This window comes from Tachypleus tridentatus, chromosome 13 (assembly GCF_004210375.1).
Source record: "Tachypleus tridentatus isolate NWPU-2018 chromosome 13, ASM421037v1, whole genome shotgun sequence".
Lineage (NCBI taxonomy): Eukaryota > Metazoa > Arthropoda > Merostomata > Xiphosura > Limulidae > Tachypleus > Tachypleus tridentatus.
This window is the reverse complement of record NC_134837.1, coordinates 130,002,942-130,023,218: the sequence shown is the minus strand read 5'-3', so window position 1 is coordinate 130,023,218 and position 20,277 is coordinate 130,002,942. Positions and strand designations below refer to the sequence as shown.

The following is a 20,277-nucleotide window of genomic DNA, read 5'->3' as shown; positions in this document are numbered from 1 at the left end:
AAACAAGTAATAGCTTTATTTTACTTCATTACATTAAATTATACAGAGCGCAAATAAAACGTTACGGATTTCATTTTGACTTTTAAAAAACGTCATTCAGCACGCTTTGTAAGTAAGACGAACGGTTCTTGTATTTCAGCCAAAGGAAATGCTTTAGTCCTTTCTTTGTCAGTTATACCCCTGTACGACTGTGGACTGATAACGCTAGAAACTTAGTTTCAATACCTATAGTGGGCAGAACACAGAGAGCTCGTTGTGTAACTTTGTGCTTAACTCCAAACAATACTTTTTTACTCTAGTTATCAGATACCTAAAATATTTACACAAACGAATTTCCAGTTATTTCATAATTTGTTTGTTTATTTTAAGGTAAAGCTGCATTTGGCTGTCTGCTCTGTTTACAGCGGGAAACTTTAATGGTATATTTGTTCGTAATCTTACGGCTGTCGCACCTAGGGATTTATAAATACTTTTAGGTAATATAAAACCAATTTTACCAGTATGATAGAGATAGGTAGTTTCATTTTATTTATTTTCTTTTATAACACAAATGTAATTTTGATAATCTGAATCAGCTTTCTTAGTTTTTTTATTATTATTATTATTATATAGATTCAAAGATAGAATTTACTCACCTCTTAATTCCTTTAGAATAGACGGCGCTTACAGCTGTATTAGAGTAACAGCGCTTCCTTTCCGGTATTGAGTAACAGTGCCTATAGGTTGGAAAAGTGAAATCGTGTAAAGTAAAACAAATAGCACGTAAGAAATATTGTAACATCTGAACCCAAATAGTAGAATTCTACATATATATCATTAATTTCACTCTGTTGTTACATCAGTGCAGTTATTCGCCTTTAGGATTAACTTATTTGAAAATATTTTGTTCTTAATTTCTTTTGTATCTTGTAAAGTATAATAAATTTCGCGATTAGTTTGCTCTATAAATTCTACTATAGTATAACTGGCAGTGTGCTACTATTAATACTAATAATACCAGCTTAGTATTATAAATAAGTAATATTATTGCAAGTTGGTCATATGTTTTTAGTTTTAGTGTAAAAAGTGAATTTAATTTTGTTTACCTTAGTAAATGTTATGACGCCGACAATAATATAAAACCTGACCTCTGTTTTTATGTATTTTATTTACCGTACTGGTATAAGAATAAAATAACACTACCTTTATACGATATATGCGACACTGGAGTATTTGGCTTTTCATTAAAGGCTGTTCTTGTACACCCTACCTTGACATTTAAGAAAAGTAAATGTTGAAATATGACCTTTATTTATAAGGAAATTATTAACTTCCATAACGTTAAACTTAAAAAAGTGTTGTTATTTGAAATTGCAAACAGAAGCTGTTTCCATAAATCAGTTGCCATGTTTTTTAAATAACTGATAATTGAAGCCTAGTTTGCTTTTTTTCCAGATCCCAAAATTATGCTTTGTCTTTTTTTATTTTTAGAATATTACACATAGATAATGATGGACTTTATCGATGTTCCAGGTAATTTTGGTCAATAAGATTAAGTTTTTCTTCAAGAGAAGATAAATATTTAGCTATGTAAGTCTTCAATGTTCCATTTATAAATCTTTTTCTTCCACTGTCACTGCTTGCAGAGTTTTTGAAGAGCTCATTTTTATTTATGAATTCAAAACTTCTAATTATCTTAAAAACCAAAAGTAATGCCCTCCACCCCTATCACAAGATACAAACAAAATTTGTTGAGATTTCAGTCTATCCTTGGGCAAATCTGTGGAATAATCCCTTCAAACTTGGAGTCATCCTGGTAGCATTTTTGTGAACACTGGTCAACAATTCAGTGCTTTTTTAAGTAAGGTGAATAAAACTAATTCATATAAAAAACAGTAAAAATAAAAATGGTTATTTAAATAGGTAGAAGTGATTACAGTATGGAAGCCATATATTAGAGAGACAACTTTACTAAAATTATGAAGTGTAAGAGACATAATTAGGTAATAAAGAAAATGGTAAAAAATGCAGTAAAGAAAAGTGACAGATAATAGGTCCCCTCATAATTTTCAAAAAATTCAATAAAACAAAATGTTCATCAGAAAAACAGACAATTACACAAACAGGTAAAAAAAAGTATTTTGGAAAATGGTATCAGTAACTATCAGTTTGTAACAGAGTTTATGCAGGTATGTATTAATAAAATAAAATTTGTCATTTTATAGAATTGCTAACATGTAGGATTTTTTTTATGCTTTTACCTTTTTGTATAATTTTCTTTGTCTTAGGGGCCTTTGTTCTTTTTGATTTGCATTAATGACAAAGATGAAGGAACAGTCAATAACCAAAACTTAAATTTACAAATGATGTTAAGGTCTTGGATGTTGCTAGCTGGGAAGATAATGCTGCTGATTTACAAAAGAATTTAGATCATTTAGTGAGTTGGACAAATAAATGGTAGATGGATTTTAATTATAGTAAATGCAAAATGATGCATATGGATTATTATAATTTGAATTATGAATATAATTTAGGTGAGAATAATATTAGTGCCAAGAAATAAAAGGATCTTGATGTAATAGTTCATCAGTTTAAAGCCATTTAAACAGCATGTTGTTAGTGGTAGAGCAAACAGGATTTTAGGTTGTATCTACAGAAAAATTTAGTACAAATCTAAAGAAGTCTGTTTCATTGTATAGGTCACTGGTTAGGCCACATTTTGAGTGTTGCGTTCACTCTTGGATTTTTCATCGTAGGAAAGTCATTGAGTTGTTAAAAAAAATTCAAAAAATGTTTACTAGAATGGTGTCTGGGATTGAGGGGTTGTCATACGAGGAGAAGTTGAAAAAAAAAGAGAACTTGATTGAGGTGCTTACTATTGTAAAGAGATTTGATAGTGTAGATTCATCATAATTTTTCATATTTCATAGTGAGAATAGGAGATACAAATACACATTTTAGCAGGGTATGAGTCATATTTAGCTAAGGCAATTTTATTTTTCTAACAGGATGGTTGATCTTTGGCAGTTGTCTTAGATGTTATGGAGATGGTACATTTAAAAGGGTTTAACAAAAAGCTTGATAGTTTATGAATAACAAGGACTGGCTTTAAGATTTTTCATTTATTTATTAGTAAGTTCAGATAACGGAACAGCCGAGATAGACCAGTAAGTTCCCTGTTGTCCCAAAATGTCATATGATAATAGAAAGTAAAACGCTTTTTATCAGAATTTATCATTTTATGCCATTACTAAAATAAGGGACTCTTTTTTTCTTTTTTTTACCACTGTGTAATTTTCTGTTACTTATACATTGCTTATTTTAACTCTTGTCTTTATTAATGCCACTTGTAAGAGACATAATACTCATAGAGATAGTAAAATCAGTTTGCACGTTATTAATATATTTCATGTTTTGAAAGAGGAGCAAAATATGGAGTTTGAAAGAAAAAGTCATACAAAATGATAGTTATTACTATCTTGATAGTGTCAGGAGGATGAATCTTGATGATAATTTGGTTGATTAATAAAGGCCATATTCATTTCATAGGGTAAATATAAAGAAAGATAGTTGGAGCAAAAAATACCTTTATTATAATTTCATAGTTAGGGAGACTGTATTAGATTCACATTAAGAGGTGGTAGTGTTTTGTAATTCCTTGTTTAGCTATGTGGCATAAACAAAGAAAAGAACCAGAGTATGTTCTCCTGAAAGTGAGGTCAGGGATATAGTTCAGAGGATAGATTATGTTATTGAAGGGGGTAAATGAAGAGGCTGTTTTAGTAGTATGCGTCAAAGGTAATTGAGAAAGTAAAGTCAGTGAAAGTTGTGAAAAATAAAGAAAAATAGTAAACACAATTAAGCATAAAGTCTAATAATCACATTTTCTGTAAAGATTATTAATCTGACTGTTCAGATGATTTAAACTTATTGTTTAGCCCTTGTAAGTACACCCTCATAAATCTAAAACAGTGCCCATCTTTCCTCCCCTGTGGTTCAGTGGTAAGTTTGCAGGCTTATGACACTAAGTACTGGGGTTTTTTACCCATGATGAATAGATATTCCATTGTACACCTTGGTGCTTATCCACTTAATCTAAAGTGACACCTTTCTAGATATTTATCATGACCATTAGAGCTAATATTAAATTACTTTGAGAAACAGTGTGCAGTCTTATCCAGTGTTATTAAGCCCCCCATGATTATTGATCAGTTTCATATTGACATCACCTGTCTGAATGGGTTGTTTATAACTATTGCTGAATAAAAACTTCTATCCTCAAAAGCCCTGATTGTAACTCATAGAGATTCAACCTACTGACTAACATTTTCATGCCATGAAATTCAATAGCTAGATTGTAGTTAACCTCTTATCTGAAGAGTCACCCCTTTTCTTATAAAGCATGCAACTATTTATTAACCTATGTTCCTGTCACTACAATTATAGCAACTAATTATTTTCTGAAGTTATTATGTGTATCTGAGACATTTGTATTAAAAACTATTATATAGCTTGTTATACTTTCTTTTCATTTAGCCTACCCTTTGTCCTAACTATATTTAGCAAATCTGATTGTACTTTTTATTCACCTTTTCTAATTTATAGTTTTCAAGATGATATGCAGTTACATTCACTACCAAAAAGCAATGTATCTTGGTATTGGTAACTAAGCTGTCAGCATGGTAAGCAACTTCTAAATCAAAAGAATAATATTAATTATATTTGTCATTCAAAAAAACGTGTGTATGTGTGTAATACTTTTTGACTTTTCTTACATAATTTTCAAAGTATTCTGTACAGATAATTAAATAGGGTAAGCAACCTGTAAGTCAAAATAATAATATTAATTATATTTGTCCTTAAAGAAAATTATATGTATACAAGTACAGGGTGTTCCAAAATGCATATTCTAAAAAGAAAGCCCATCCGTGTGGAACCTTCCCTGTGACAGGGCCTCCCAGGGAAGGTTCTGTTCTTTGAGTTTATTTCCTTTGGGATCAAAACATCCACCCACACACTTGCCATGTGTGTTGACCTATGAAGGGGAGGAGAGAATCCCGGTGGTTGAGGGTTCCAACCCAAACACACCACTTTGGCCTTGAATTCCTGTAAATGGGCGGCCTTGGGGTGGCCCCCGTTAGGTCATGCGACTGATTATTTATCCTTTTTTTATTTTACCTTAATTACCTTTTATAAATTTCCTAATTTTTTTCATTTTAACTTTTTACTGGATGTTTTGCACAGATAGCCTAACTGTTTTATGCCATTAAACTCTAAATCAACCAATCAACCAACCGAAAAGAAAGTTGAGTGATATTTGTTTTATTTGAGATAACTAAATTCAAAGCAAAATATATTCTGAAGGCTTGTAAATTTTTATTTAAATTAATTAATACACTTCTACATGTCTTCTGTCACTATCTATAATCAATATAATTTTGCATTCAAATTCTGTGAACATGCTTTCCAACACAGCTGTAAGGGTGCATAATATGGTCAGTGATACGAAGTTTTAGTTCCTCAAGATTCATTGATTGTTATGGTAGACTCTTTTGTTTTCAGAAAGTCCTAAACCTTAAAGTCCAAAGGTGTAAACTTGGGGAAACTCTTCAAAGACTTCATTTTACTACAAACATGGGGTCAGTTTTGAAACCTGCAATAGACACATTCATAAGTAATAATTAATTTTAGTAACATCTTCATAAGATACTTTATTTTAAATTTTGGTGTTATCTGAAACAATAAAGCTATTTAATAATTGTCCTTTTGGTAAATTCATTTTGGGACACCCTGTAATACTTCTCTTCAACTTTACTTGTCAAGTGTTTATACAGATAATTAAATAAGGCCATATGAAGCTTGCTAGAAGAAGTAAGTGTTCTTGTGCAACAGTAGTTCTTGTTTAACTTGTCATTTGAAAGTATGTCTGTCTTGCCTGTTTACCAAAAATGGACTCAAATAGTTTATAATATTCACTAGTTTGATACAGTATATATCTGGATCTGTTGACAAAAGTCAAATTTATCTTTCTGTTACACAGCGAGTTTCATCATGATACTGTCTCTTCTGAAAGCTATAACAACATTTAAAACAATGATTTTCTGCAAAATATTTTAAATTTATTATTTCAGTTTTCTTGTTTAAAAGTATAAAAAGTTATTTAAATAAAATAAAATAATTTAAAAAGTAAAATCAACCAAAAATATGAAATTTTAGCTGATTAATCACAGGTGTATGTGTAATACAAAATGTAAATATTACTTATCTTGTGTTTTTCATATTTTAAGTTGTTTAATATCATAGAGCTATTGATTTCTTATGAGGTGAACATTCAGTATTATCAAACAATCATGGTAGATCACCCTTTGTAGGATTGGGACACTGAAATCTTCACCTTTTAAGATGGCAGTTTTATTGTTCCTCATTTCTGTATTGTTTTTGCATTTAAGGATAACAGTCAGTTGTTTCACATGGAAAATAACCAGTCGTGTTACCTTCTTGGATGGAATTACTATCACATGATCAGTTTTAGGTGTAAATTCTATTTATTTTGTTTTGTTCAGGTAGAAAAGGTAAGATATGATCATAGTAGTACTTACCTAGACATTGTTTATATTTCTCTAACACTGAAAGGTGCTCTGCTTTTACTTTCCAGTCTGAATGTTTAGGTCAGTTAAAGTAATTTTAACCTCAGCTAATCTGGCTTTATCATCTGCAGCTGCTACAAATATCTTCCAGTCTGAAAGTTTAGATCAGTTACAGTAACTTTAACCTCAGCTAATCCTACTTTATCATTTGCAGTTCACCTCATTGTATTTTTCAGTCTGAAAGTTTAGGTCAATTAAAGTAACTTTAACCTCAGCTAGTTTTGTTTTATCATCTGCAGCTCCTGCTTGGTACCAAAACAACTTCTGTTTCAGTTGAATTCAGTTTTTTAAAGGTTATAAATCACAGGTTAAACAGGTATCAAAGAGCCCCTTTAAGATAATACTCTTCTGTGTTTTTTATTTCATCAAGATAGTACAATTTTTGTGATTTTAAAAAGTAGAAGTGGTTTTGTCATAACATAGTGATGTATTTTGAAGGACAATATGGATAAATGACATGTATTTTACAGAATTAGCCCAAAAATGTCCCAAGGACATTCATGCAGGGAATTAAAAGTTCAAGTTTGAAATCTGAAATGAGTGCCAGTTTTATTGTTTTTGTTCTTGTGATTCTCGTGTATCAGTCAGTAGGCCTAAGTATACATCCCTCCCTTCATTTTAGGTCGGGGGTATGGTGCATACAATCATTCCCCCTTACAGTTTGGTCTGTTGAATTGTTTTATTGCATCACAGGCCTACAAATTGTATGTTTGTTCTTGTGATTCTCGTGTATCAGTCAGTAGGCCTAAGTATACATCTCTCCCTTCATTTTAGGTCAGGGGTATGGTGCATACAATCATCCCCCCTACAGTTTGGTCTGTTGAATTGTTTTATTGCATCACAGGCCTACAAATTGTGTTTGTTCTTGTGATTCTTGTGTATCAGTCAGTAAGCCTAAGTATACATGCAAGTATCGTGGCAACAAGATTACTTTGTCACTGCATGTTTACAGCTTTCAGGTTCACGTAATTAGAGATTACCAATTTGCAAATTGAACAGTCCACATAAGTGGTTGCAAAAATCATCCCCCAACGGGTGTAAAAAATCTACAACCCTGCTATTAAATATGGCTGATTTAGACTCAGCAATACCATAAGTTGAAAGAAAGTGAAGATGCATAGGTATTGGTTAGGCTGAGCAAATTAGATTAGGAGTTTCTAGCTCAAGTATTCAAAACAATTATGTGGGTGGACAGTTACTATTGCTTATTAATTTTCAACTTTTAAGTACAAATTTGCTAAATTTTAGGAAATTCTCCTACTTAAAGAGCATTTATCATCATATTATATTATCTTAAGCAATTAACATAAATAATGATGCTTTGCTTGATAGTACTATACTTAGTGCATGCAGATGATAAGAAACTGTTAATCTAGATTCCATGGGGTTACCATAATGGAAGCTGTTAACACTGTTTTAAAGAACTACCATCATATATTTTAAAGAATCTGATTGGTTTTGTAAATTATAGGTCTTCTCTGAATAATAGGTTTGCAGTCCTAAAGCGAATGTTTGTTACTGTTGAGTGTTACTATCTTATTTGATGTGGAACAACAAAAGGAAATCATTATATCTAATCAAAAGCACCTTAGGTGAGAAAAAATTGTGTGACAAAGTTTGAGCATGCACTTTAAGCAATGAAATTTAAACTGGTGGCCAAACTGGTAACTACACTTATAGTATTGATAACCCTTTTAGAGCAAGCTTTCATTCATTAAATATCATTTCCTTACCAAAAAAATGTTTCTCAAATAAATATTTACCTCTCTACAGAACCAACTACCCTTTATCCTCACTTTAGTATGTGCCTCACACCTGAATATTTGGTATACACAAATTGTTTAGGGGAACTACTTACTGCACATGGAGGAAGTGGTGATCTTCTATTGGTGGTCAGCTATATTCTGATGCTACTTGCATCATAGAATGGCCAAATGCAAGTTATTATGTGTAGGGTTGGAGTTTAGTTCAAAGCTTTGAGCACATACAAAATCTTTTCAACAGAAATGTATAGTATTAGCTATCTGTTCTGTAGAGAGTTGACTATTTAGATGAAACACATTTTCAGGTAAAGAAAATTTTCTATGCTCCATAAAGAACATATTAAAGCCTATAAAAAAACTTGCAGCTTAAATTACTTCAGCTAGGAATCCTTTTAGTAGTCCATCTGTTAATTCTTTTCACAGTGTATATACATTTTTTTTTCTTTAGCAACTAAATTTCACAAACTACTGTCACACACTCATTCTTTCATGAACTCCCATGTTTATGTGTAGAAACCCTCCAAGAAGATTTATTTTTGGATACATGATTTAAAAAAAACCAAAGGGTTTTGTTATTTATCTGAAACATGAAATTCTTAAACCATAGGAAGTTTTGACGGGGAGTACCCTTTCATCACAGTAATAAAAATTTCCTGACTTACGAATTTTGTAGAACACTTTTGAAACAAAGGTTATATAAAGTGTTAATGGCACTGCTCTAGAGAAAAATCATATGTGATTATCATTATGAAAGAGTTTAAAATAGATGCATGACTAAGAAAAGAATGTACTTAAGACATTATGAGAAAAAGTGTCTGATGTTTTGTGTATTTCACACATAAACATTATAAGTTGGTCGTTACTCTTTATTTAGAAATCAGAGATGATGTTGGTTGGTTAAATAGCCTTCTTTTCACCTCATATATTTTGTGAATAATTTTAAGGGCTTTAGTATTTTTACTTCAGTATTTCATAATTTACTCATTAATTGTGTCAAATTTGTTTGTTTCAGAATGTTTACCTATTTCAGACAAAGTTTTGAAATGGCTATGATGTCTACAAGACTTCATTATATTCAAAGATCTCTTGTTTATCATAGTATGAAGTATTGTCCCAAAGTGGAGCATGAATGGTGCCAGATGAAAGTCAAGGATAGGTACTCCGTATATCAGTTGTTAAAACATCAGCGGTGGTACACCAAACAACAGTCTAGGTTTCTTTTTCGAACATCACAGGGCAAATTTTGCATAAATTGTTTTTCAACCATGCCTTCAAGTTTAAACCGTTTATTTCATGTTGGAACATGTGTCTTTGTGAAAGTATTTCAAGAAAGAGAAAATGAATATGCTCATGAGATAATGGAGAACCTAGGTTATAGTAGTGTTAGAAGACATCCAGGGAGTCTACTAATATATAATAGCAAGGAACAGATATCTAGTAAAAATCACACTCATGGTGATGTAAGCTTTGAAGAAAATGTGACAAGCATATTAAATATGTTCAAAAAAATTTCAAGTTATTCAGATGATACTCAGAAAGATGTAGAAAGTGAAAAGTATTGTAACTTGCTAAAGTCGCTTGTACGTTCACTACCAGAGATGCAAGACTCTCAAATAATTGATGTTTTGAATTACTTATGTTTGTGGCCACCTACTGTTGCCACAACTACTCAGCAGTTTAAGATGTTGTGGAACAGCTTAGATAGAGAATGTCTGCATCGTCTGGAATCTTGGACATTAGAGAAACAGTTGCTGGTTGCAGATTACTGGTTTCACTTGCGTCTTAGTCGTATCACTAGTTATAATTCAGCATTAATAGGTGCATTAGGATGTCGACTACCTTCACTTTCTTCTCAACAACTGGTGCAGTTATTGTTTCTAGTGAATTTGCAGAGAAAAGTGAATAAACCTTTAATGCAAAATATAGAAAAATATGTAATGAATTTGGTTGACAAATTGAATATTGAAGAGATTGGGATCATATGTTTGGGATACTTCAAAACTCAAATGCCAACAAAAAATCCAGATCTTTTGCATCATATAATCAAACATACAATAAACAACATGTCTATAGTAAATGACTTTACGGTATCTGCCATTGTAAAACAGCTTCGGAATAGCTGCTCTATTCAACACAGAAAGCTGTTCAAAACATTTATTTCAGAGTGTAAAAATTATATATACTGTTGGGAGCCCACTGCTGGAATTCATATTGTCCTATTAGGCACCCCTATACATGTATATGTTGCTGGACTCATTGATAAAGTTGTGAAGCATACCTCTAGTAATCTTCAAAATATTCGTCTGAAAGAACTGTCCAAGCTTCTTTTCTCTTGTGCACTTTTTAATCATACTCCTGACATGAAAGATTTTTTCAGTTCAGTAGTTGCAGAATTACATGATAGAAGAAGAGAAGAAGAAATATCTTTATACCCTAATTGCCTTATTTCAAGTCTTCTGTTCTTAGCCTATCAAAATATTTACCCAGAAAAACTTCTCAGTAAAGCCCTGGACCCAACTTTTCTGACATTACTACAGGGTAAGATAATTTATAATTAATTCCTTAAATTTAATTGATAAACAGTTTTGCAGCCCATTGAACATATGTATATCATAACTGAAATTACTAGTTATATTAATAGAGTATTTAACTACTATCTTTTCATTAAAACACAGATTAAGAAAATTGAAGAACCATATCTTAAATACCTTAACTAATGAAATCTTTTGAAAGTCTTTCACTCAAATATGTTATCCAATAAAATTTTTAAAAGCTCTTGTGTCTTATCATAAGAATTCCAATGAATTATCTTACCCCCATTTACAAAATACTTATCTGATCAGTACTACCTTCTATCAGCACAAATTTCAATACTCACTACTAGCCTTCCACTGCCCACTTCTGCATATACACATGCAAATTATTATGCAGCAGCTCTTCACCAATGGGAGCAAGACACAACCCCTGTTGTAATCATCATCCTCTTTACATTAGCACTCATTAATCACATCTTGGTTGGCACTAGTACTGTACAGATATGCTTGTTTTTACTTACAAGTTTGTGGACATTTTGTTTATAGGTTTTTACTTTTCTTTAACCCTTCTGATGCATCACTCTTGAGACAACATCTGCCATTAAAGTTATCATTTTTGCTATGAAAAACGAAAGTCAGAATTTTGAAAATTTTATTGAAAAATAATGTTTGCTTGCTTGAGGATTTAAGAAAACTGATGTTTACTTCTATGTAAAAAGTCAAAAAATGAGTAAAGACATTTTTTCTTAAACTGCTGAAATTTACAGGAGTCAACTGTAAAACGTGTTTTTCCTCCATGCATAAAGTATCCATTGTAGATTACCACAGTGAAGAGACAGATTTCTTCTTTGTGGACTTTTGTTGACTTATGCACTTGAAGGGAGGAAACGTTTTCGGTGACTGTGGTTGCAAAATTCAGCAAAAGGATTAATATTTCATTTTTTTGTTTGCATTTTTGAATTGTTTCTCTTTCCAACTTTTCTCTTTTCTTTTTTTTTTTGGTTCAAGTTTGGACTTGTAACTATGTACTCACAGTTTCATGTAGTTACACCTACCTCAGATGTTACTGCTGCTGAGGATTTCCTGACTAATGCTGTTGAGTTCAGTACTACAGTTGTTGGTTGAGGACATGATGGCAAGAAATGTCTATGTTTATGCAGTCTTCACCACCGCATGAGGAATACCCTATTATGCCTGCTCATATGGAAGAAGAGAATTGGTACAGTCACTTCCCCTCCCAGTCACTGTTTGTATTGGGAAATTTACCCAAACATCTTTCAGCCTTTGTGAAACTAATTAATCAGGTTTGTTCTGTTGTACACTTATCTCCTGTTTCCTATAATCCTCAACCTGCCCTCCTTGGTGATCAATCTGTGGGGCAGTATTTAGTGTTTCATCCCCCACTTGATGTTGAGGTTTATACCCAGCATTTTGGAGAATCTCTTTTGGATGGGCTTAGTATGCCTCATCTGCCTAATACATCTGAAGATCTTGCTTATGCATTTCATTTCTTGATTGCCAGTGGTTGGAATCTTGAATGGCATTGTAGGATTTGAACTCTAATGCATCAATGAATTTGTCACATATGAATTTTCCTGTATCAGACTGAGTTTGGATGCATTATCGTCTTTGCACTTGCTAGCTTAGACAATTCACTTGTATCATGAAGGGTTTTCAGATGATATTTGCAGCCTTTTGTTTACTACAATAGCACACCTTTCATCTTCAGCTCTGGCTCTTCAGATGTGAATGACATGCTGTTGGGATCTTTCTAGTCAGGATGCTATTGTTTCTCAAGTATGTTTACCTGCTCCTTCTCAAGTTAAATCCACTCATATGTATCATTCATTATCCTTGTTAACTTATTGTTTATCCCAACCTCCTCTTGCTGTTTCTGTGCCTCATCCCCCACCCCCATCCATCTCTCTGCCAGTTTTGGCTTCTTTTTTTCCAACAATATGCAGTTGTGTTGTTACTCAAAGGTATCATAGAGAATTCCAGTGTTTGCGACTTAGCCATAGAGTTGAGGCTAGTATTTTCCATTTCCACTCTATGTGGACACCATTTACAATAGATCCATTAGACCTACAGGTCCTTTCAAAGGGCCTGGCTCTTCACTTCCATTCCTCTCCCTCATTGTCTCCTCATCCTGTTGCCTATCCTCACCAAGAGATTCCATTTTTTTGCCATCATCTATAGGAGGTGGTTTGTGACTTGTTTCAGAAAGGCCATAGAGGCTGGTGTATTCATCCACTTTGTCTGTGAAGTGTCACCTCTTTATGGTATCTTGTCATCAGATCCATCATCTCACCATGTCCCCAGTTGTCCATTTCTGTATTTTTTGGAGGTCATGATCAGAGCCAGTATGTGAACTGCACCTCGTATTTTGTTTCAAATTTTTGATATCATGTAGTCATTTCTTGCTCAGTGGGTTTTTGTTTAACTCCAGTCACCATCTGTGTTTGTGGCCACCTACTGTTGCCACAACTATTCAACAGTTTAAGCTGTTGTGGAACACCTTAGATAGAAAAGTTCTGCATCATCAGTATTGTTATGACTGGTGTGTACTATGTGTTTTGTTATTTTTTTATTTATAGGGTCATTTTTACTGGTATATTGTGGATCCCACTCTAGATTGAGTGTTTTCTGCCAATGTATACCTTTTCTTTTTTTGAAAATCTGCACTGTCCATTCAGTGACAATGTTCAAGGTCAGTTATGTTGTAGCTGCTCTTATAATAGACCTGACATACCATTCTGAATGGTGCCAGATTTTGGTCGTAGTATTATACAAAATTCATATATATATATGGGAGATTGCTTTTCCTCACCATGGGTCTGGTGTTGGTTGGAAATGGCATAGCGTGACACCCTTCTTACCATGGACCTGATGTGCAATTCTCGATGCCACCAGTTATTTGCTGAAACATTCCACCATGTCACAACTACACACACACATATTGCAGTTAGCTAGCACAAAAGTTTATGTTCCTTCTACCTGCTGTTCTCCAAATGAGGTTTTTGGAGGTCAGGTGTTGATTGGAGATAGACCAGTGGTTAAGTAAGTCTTCACATATGTCCTGGCTAGTATCCCTTCTGCTGTTGGCTGGATGAAAAATGGCCAGTGCCATCTGGTTTTGAACTAGAGATGCACCCCAGGTTTACAGTCTCTCTTTCTACCTTCTGCTAGATGTCAGTTCCCAGTGGATCAAATGTTGGTTGTAGCTGGATGCAACACATATTCCCACACAGTTTCATCTTCCTCCTGCAGACTTGAAAAAACATACTTAGTACTCCCAGGTTTCTCTGGCTGCTTTATAAAGGGGGATCACTTTTTCCCCAGATATCCATTGGTTCAGTGTGGGATTCTAGCTATTTTATAAATGAAAGTAAGATATTGTATTGGAAGTTAACACTTTGCTAAACTGAAAATGCATTTCCTGTTAATACTTACCTCCTTTTACCTTTCCCATTCAGCTTCTCCATTTATGGTGATGTGTAGTGTAGGTTCTGTGACCAATCTTGAAGTTATTAATAAGTGCAAATGTAGAGAGAGAGCTGGTTATGATAGGGGTTGTGTTGCATTCCTGTTGGTGAAGAGCTACTTCATAATTACTTAGATGTGAATATGCAGAAGTAGGAAGTGGAAGGCTAATGTTAGCATTGAAACTTTGTGTCAATAGAGGGCAGTATTAACTGAGAAAAGCTATTTTATGAAAGGAGTTAAGTATCTGTCATAAATATATTTGCAGGTTGGGAAAGTATTAACATCTGTTGAAAGGATTTCATGGCTGTTTTTAACTCTACTTATATCCTCATGTCTGTACTGCACAAAGTTTTCATGTTGGAATTTACTTGTTAGATTAGTAATGTTATTTAAAATTAACTACTTACATGAATTTCTATATTTTCTTTGTTAAAGATTTGTCTGTATTTCATTTCCATCTGATTGATGAATGATTCTTAGTGTGTATAAATTATTATTATTATTGTATAATATACAAAATTGTGTCATCTTGAATAGATTGGGAGTAAAATATTTAAACATTTAAAGATATTCTATAAGGTAGAATAATATCATAAAGTATCTTTATGTTTAACCTATTGACTGCCAAGTATTTCAGCTGTTACAATACAACTCTAATGCTTCTTCATTTTGTAACTTTGTTCGTGATACCATTTTGGATCAAAAGTGAAACAAGTTGTAAGTAGGTCAAATGCATGTATGGTGCTGACATCTAGCGTTGAAGTTAGGTATTAATTAAAACGAAGTAACTCATCTGTGGCACTGTGTTACCGATCGGCTTGGACAACTTATCTCGTCTATGGCACTGAACAGGTTAAAGTTTAAGTTACATAATGGGGTCTTTAAATTGTAACCAGAAACTTCTTTTCTTTTTGTAAACAAACTTTTATGTAAATAATAAACATAAGTTTTGAAACTAAAATACTGAGCATTAAAACCAAAAAGTGTTATACTTTTTTCTTTCTAGTTACAGCATTTAACACCTTAATTCTTACAATCAACTAAGTAACTGCTTCAACAAACCTGATTACATCATTCCAATAGTGCTAGCCTGTCATGAGGAGTTGGAATAAGTCCCCCAGGGCTAGTAAATTTCTGACTCTACTTGTCCAGCCAGTTCCAACATTAAGCATATGTTAAATTGAAGCCTGTAAGCTTTGTATAAATTGGCAAGTAAAGAGAGAGAAGATCATAAAACAAACTGCATAATTATAAAGCTAATATATTTTGAAGATAACTTTTGCCTATTAAGTGCATGTATATAGGCTTTGCCTTTATTTTATGCAAATAATTATATTGCTGTTGTATATTATGTTCAAGCAACTACTTACATCAACAGTTTTATTTGTATTTTGTTATACATAAAATTAAACCAATGCTAATATTAGGTAGAAAATTAACTTTTCTGATACGGTACTCTCTCTCTGCTCACAAGATTAGCTTTTCTCATTTTGTGCTGCTCTCTATTTGCAAACTTTTTTGAATGCATACCACAAGCTTTAAAGTCTCCCTGTGTTGGAATCTAAAGTTCAAACATGTCTCTCATATAAATTTCTATGTATCATCTCTTGACCAATAGGAGAGCACTACTATCACATAATGCATGTAACTCCCTCTGTGTGCCACAACCAAACTATCACTTCTCATTTGGTAGTGTTCTTGCACAGATGTCTTTCTTTAGAAGAATTATTACCTCAGAAATTGTTTAACTTTAACTTCATTTAACTCTCAGTTTTCTTTGAGTGCATTTGATTTATCCATGAATTCCAAAGTCACTGTTACCACTTCAAGTTCATATCATCTGTCTCTGAACTTTCAGCTACAGCAAAATTCTATAGCTTTTGGGTTAGTGGTTACTTCTTAACATGGATCATATGCATTTACTTCAGTGGGCCTTTCATAACCAGTTTAACCTTGCATATAATCCCATGGATGCTCCTATTCATCTTCCCATCCCCTTGCATGTCAATCTTCATTAGTGTTGGACAAGGCCGATATGTTTGTGGAAGTCCTACTTCTTCCTATATAGCCTGACTTGTATATGTTAATGGATGCATACCTTTAGAGCTGGGATGTATGGGCTGATCACCAAAGGGTTTTGTGTCTTTGGTTTGTGGAGGAAATTCCTCTTCACATCAACATTCTCAAACTCATGACTATTTGTAGGACTTTGGATGGTTTGTTTTACTTTGCCAGCTGGTTGTGATATATTTTAACATTTCTCCTAGGTGGCAGCTTCTATCAATCACCCAGGGGCAAAATGGTTCCATCCCACGCACTTTTGCACAAAGGATTTACTTTTTTGGACCCACGCACTTTGATGGCATATCATGTTATTGGTGCTTTCCTTCTCTTGGTCCATCATCTTTCCTCTGCATATATTGTTTGTCTGTTCCTTTATGTTTAGGCTCCAATCCATTTACTTCATCACGAGGTCTTCTTCATCCATGCAAGGTCATTTCCTCCAACTGCAGATGGTCCCTCCCCTTCTGTCTCAATCTGCTTCATCAAGCCAGTTACTGGCATTCAATCTTGCATTGTCCTTTTTCTCACCTAAGTTTTTTCAGGCCTTTTGCTAGATTATTCTAATTTCTCTTGTCACGTAGTTGCATATTTAGCCTGTTCCAATCACCCTTCTTTGTCCATCTGTCTACACAAATGAAGCATTTGTCACTCCTGGGCATTGAATTAGGTTTTCAGGCTTTTCACCCAATGCTTGCCTGTATCTCTGAGTGTCTCACTCTCTCTACTTGATTTTGGGTGTCAGGTAGCATTATCTCATACCTTCTGTTTTCCCATTTCCACACAGTGTTTACTTCTCCTGTTCTTTCCATGTTGATTCATTCCTTCTGGCTCTGTTGGTTACTGAGGCATCCATTGCTTCCAGTTTTGGACATTGTCATGGTCTTTCCTGCTCTTACCTCACCTCATTTGCACCTTTGTTTGTGTGTTCCCAATTTCACTTCTTTTTAATAGTCTGTTTCTTCCTCCTCTTGGACTGAGGTCATTGTAGATCAGATGATTTTGACCTAAACACCACCAAGTTTTTGTACTACTCCATATATCTTATCCAGATTGAGCTTTCCTTTCTACTACTTCTGCAGATCTTGATGTTCAGTTCTCTTTTCTCCTATCTCTCTCATTATTTTCTCATTTCCATCCTCCTCCTGATTTGGATGGACTCTCCTGTTCTGTCTGTGCCCTCCATTTATATGTTGCTTGCTCTGCTCCTTTCTGGGGTCAGTTCCCACCTGTTTCTCCATTTGAAACCTTTGTGTTCTCATAATCTTTCCCTGGTTTGCCTGACTATTTGACATTTGATCCAGATGGCTTATAGCTCCTTGTCTCCTTCCTGACAAGAATTCTTTCATGTTTCCTCATATCTACTACATCACCTTCCATTCTCCCTTGCTTTTCATCTTCATCAGCCATTAAAAGAGATTCTACTCTTGGGCATGTGGAAGACTTCTCACACATTCATCTCCCACTATCTACTCTACATCACTGTTTTTGCTTCTTAAGGATATTGCCTACTGCCTGTGGCTCTTCTTCCCACTTCAATGTGGCTATGATACAAAGTAAATCTTTAATAATGTTTTCTTTTCTTTTAGGGCACCCTGCTTCAGGTTCATATTTGATATCACTCTGTAGAGAGTGTTGTCTGACCGGATATTCTGTCTGAGCTCTGAATAACAGCTATAACCATTTACAGACATCCTTCTGTCAAATCCACACTGTTGATTCCTATATTTCCATGTCTGTATACTGTCATTCTTGTAATAAGGTGCTTCACAGGATAACTAAAGTGTAAATACTTTATAATACTTGCATCATAATATATCCATCCCAGACTAACACTTTGCATGAACAACATAGGTATAGCAAAAGGGATTACTGCCCCTTTGTGCCATGCCTTTAGTGAATAAATTGGTGTGGTCTGCTTTTGAAAATAGAGTTTTGTGATCATGATCACCCATTGCACTGTCTCAGGTGTTGCAGTCCCTATGGACTCCCCAGTGCATTTTTTTTCTCATCTTTCTTCCAGTGGAGCAAAGGAATTCTTACCACTTACCAATTCTAAGCTGCTGAGTTGGTTGATGCTGGAGGCAACCTGATGGACAGGTTCCACAAAGATAGTTATAACCATTCAATTCAGAGTAGGGTTGTGTTGTTCTACCAGTGTATATTAGGTGCCCTCCTCCTAGCCTTGTGTGGATATCTGTACCCAGTGAGTGAGGTTTTGGAAATTGAGTGAACAGTCACATAAGTTCTCACATGGGTTTGGATTGTCTGTCTTCTCCTCTCAATTGTTCTTCTGTGTAGTGGGTTGTAAAAGGTTTTCATGCATATTTTTGCTTCCGTCCTGAGTTTTTCCTCATTATGAGATTGTTACTAACTTGGGTCATTTCAGATTTGTTCATGGTCACAAGGTTCAAGTGCATGCAATGAACTTCCTTCAATATCTGGATGATACATTCCCAAATTCCTGGCATGAGACCACACTGTGTGTTCCTGAAGTCTTTTTCTAACAGGTTTTCTCTGGACTCTAGGACTTGAGGGGAAGATGGTATAGGTCAGTATCATACTCATGTAAGAATTTCAGTACCCACCAAGTGAGATTTTGGATGAAGTTGACTTGCCAAGTGTGGATTAAGTTATTATACTTCTTTTATGTCTGTTTGTTGTACCATCCTACCCAACACAGATGTGCTCTCTTCTTGTTTCACCATATATTGTTTCTCTGACCTTATCACATTTCATGGCAAAAAAACACCTGGCTCAGATACGGTGTGGTGCCCCTCCTCAGGTCTTCTGGTCTGTTTCTCTCGAGGGATGACTTTGGAACATTTTGGAGGGTATGCCTGTGCTTCCCTAGCACCAGTCCCTCCTCAAATTCAAGCTAATTTTGTGAGTGAAGGGGGTGTACCATAATGAAAATGTATTTCCAAAAGGTACTTCCCTCCACTCACACATCCCATCCTTTCTTCCCACTACCTTCTAATACTCACATCTTCTGTCAAACTTCAAGATGATATTTTCACAGTGATTCACAGAGGGAGTCACATTCATCATGTGATAGTAGTACTCTTTCATATGTGGAGAGGTGACACATAGTGATTTACATGAGAGATGTGTTGGAATCCAAAGAGGGAGGATTGAAAACTTGTGGTATGCATTGAGAAAGAAGTTTGCAAATAGAGGGCAACACAAAATGAGGAAGGCTAACCTTATAAGATGATGGAAGTACCTATTTGAAATACATTTTCTTTAGGAAAATTATAACTTTTATGCAAGAAATTACTTCTATAATCATTAGAGTAGACCAATGCCCTTATATTTTCACAAATACTCTAAAAAACTTATGAAAGTGATTAATGGTACTTAAGTTGTATATCATTCTGAAAGTCCATCTCTGGAATTATACCAGCAAGTCATTATTGTTGTAATGGTTTTTATCATTGGCAATATAATTTTTGATTATTTTGTTAAAATAACAGCAAGCCCATTCCATTTATCAAAAATTAAACCTATTTCGTCCTTCAACCAAAATTTAGTTTTACATGGTTTCATGAATTAGTAATAATCATGTAATATACCTTACTCAGAAGTAAAACTGAACAGCCACTCACTTGTTGAATTTCCTCATATACCTACTGCACAATTTTAACGAAAATGTAGGGTATTGAAAGGACCAACATGCTGTCTGAGTGGGTGATTCAATAAGTTACTGGTATTTTTATAATATTAACATTTATTTTTAAGTCTAGCAAATTTGAGATGTCATGTCAAATCTAGATATCTCGTTACCTTTTACCAAAACCCCCTATA

At 34.1% G+C, this 20,277-nt stretch overlaps 1 protein-coding gene across 12 annotated transcripts in view; it reads left to right on the top strand.

Moving 5' to 3' along the window:
* The first annotated feature begins 652 nt into the window (after nucleotides 1-652).
* The window catches only part of LOC143240802 (FAST kinase domain-containing protein 5, mitochondrial), a 43,829-nt gene continuing 24,204 nt past the window's right edge, over nucleotides 653-20,277 (top strand). For 3 of the 12 annotated variants that reach the window (XM_076483894.1, XM_076483883.1, XM_076483895.1), the window contains exons 1-3: nucleotides 653-762; nucleotides 4,585-4,661; nucleotides 9,402-10,927. In XM_076483894.1, the coding sequence (XP_076340009.1) occupies nucleotides 9,403-10,927 (1,525 nt within the window). In that variant the 5' untranslated portion in view covers nucleotides 653-762; nucleotides 4,585-4,661; nucleotide 9,402. Of the gene's footprint in view, nucleotides 763-1,470; nucleotides 1,846-2,267; nucleotides 2,437-4,584; nucleotides 4,662-9,401; nucleotides 10,928-20,277 lie in introns of those variants that run through there. The other 9 variants (XM_076483891.1, XM_076483886.1, XM_076483892.1 and 6 more) reach the window with 9 other exon arrangements.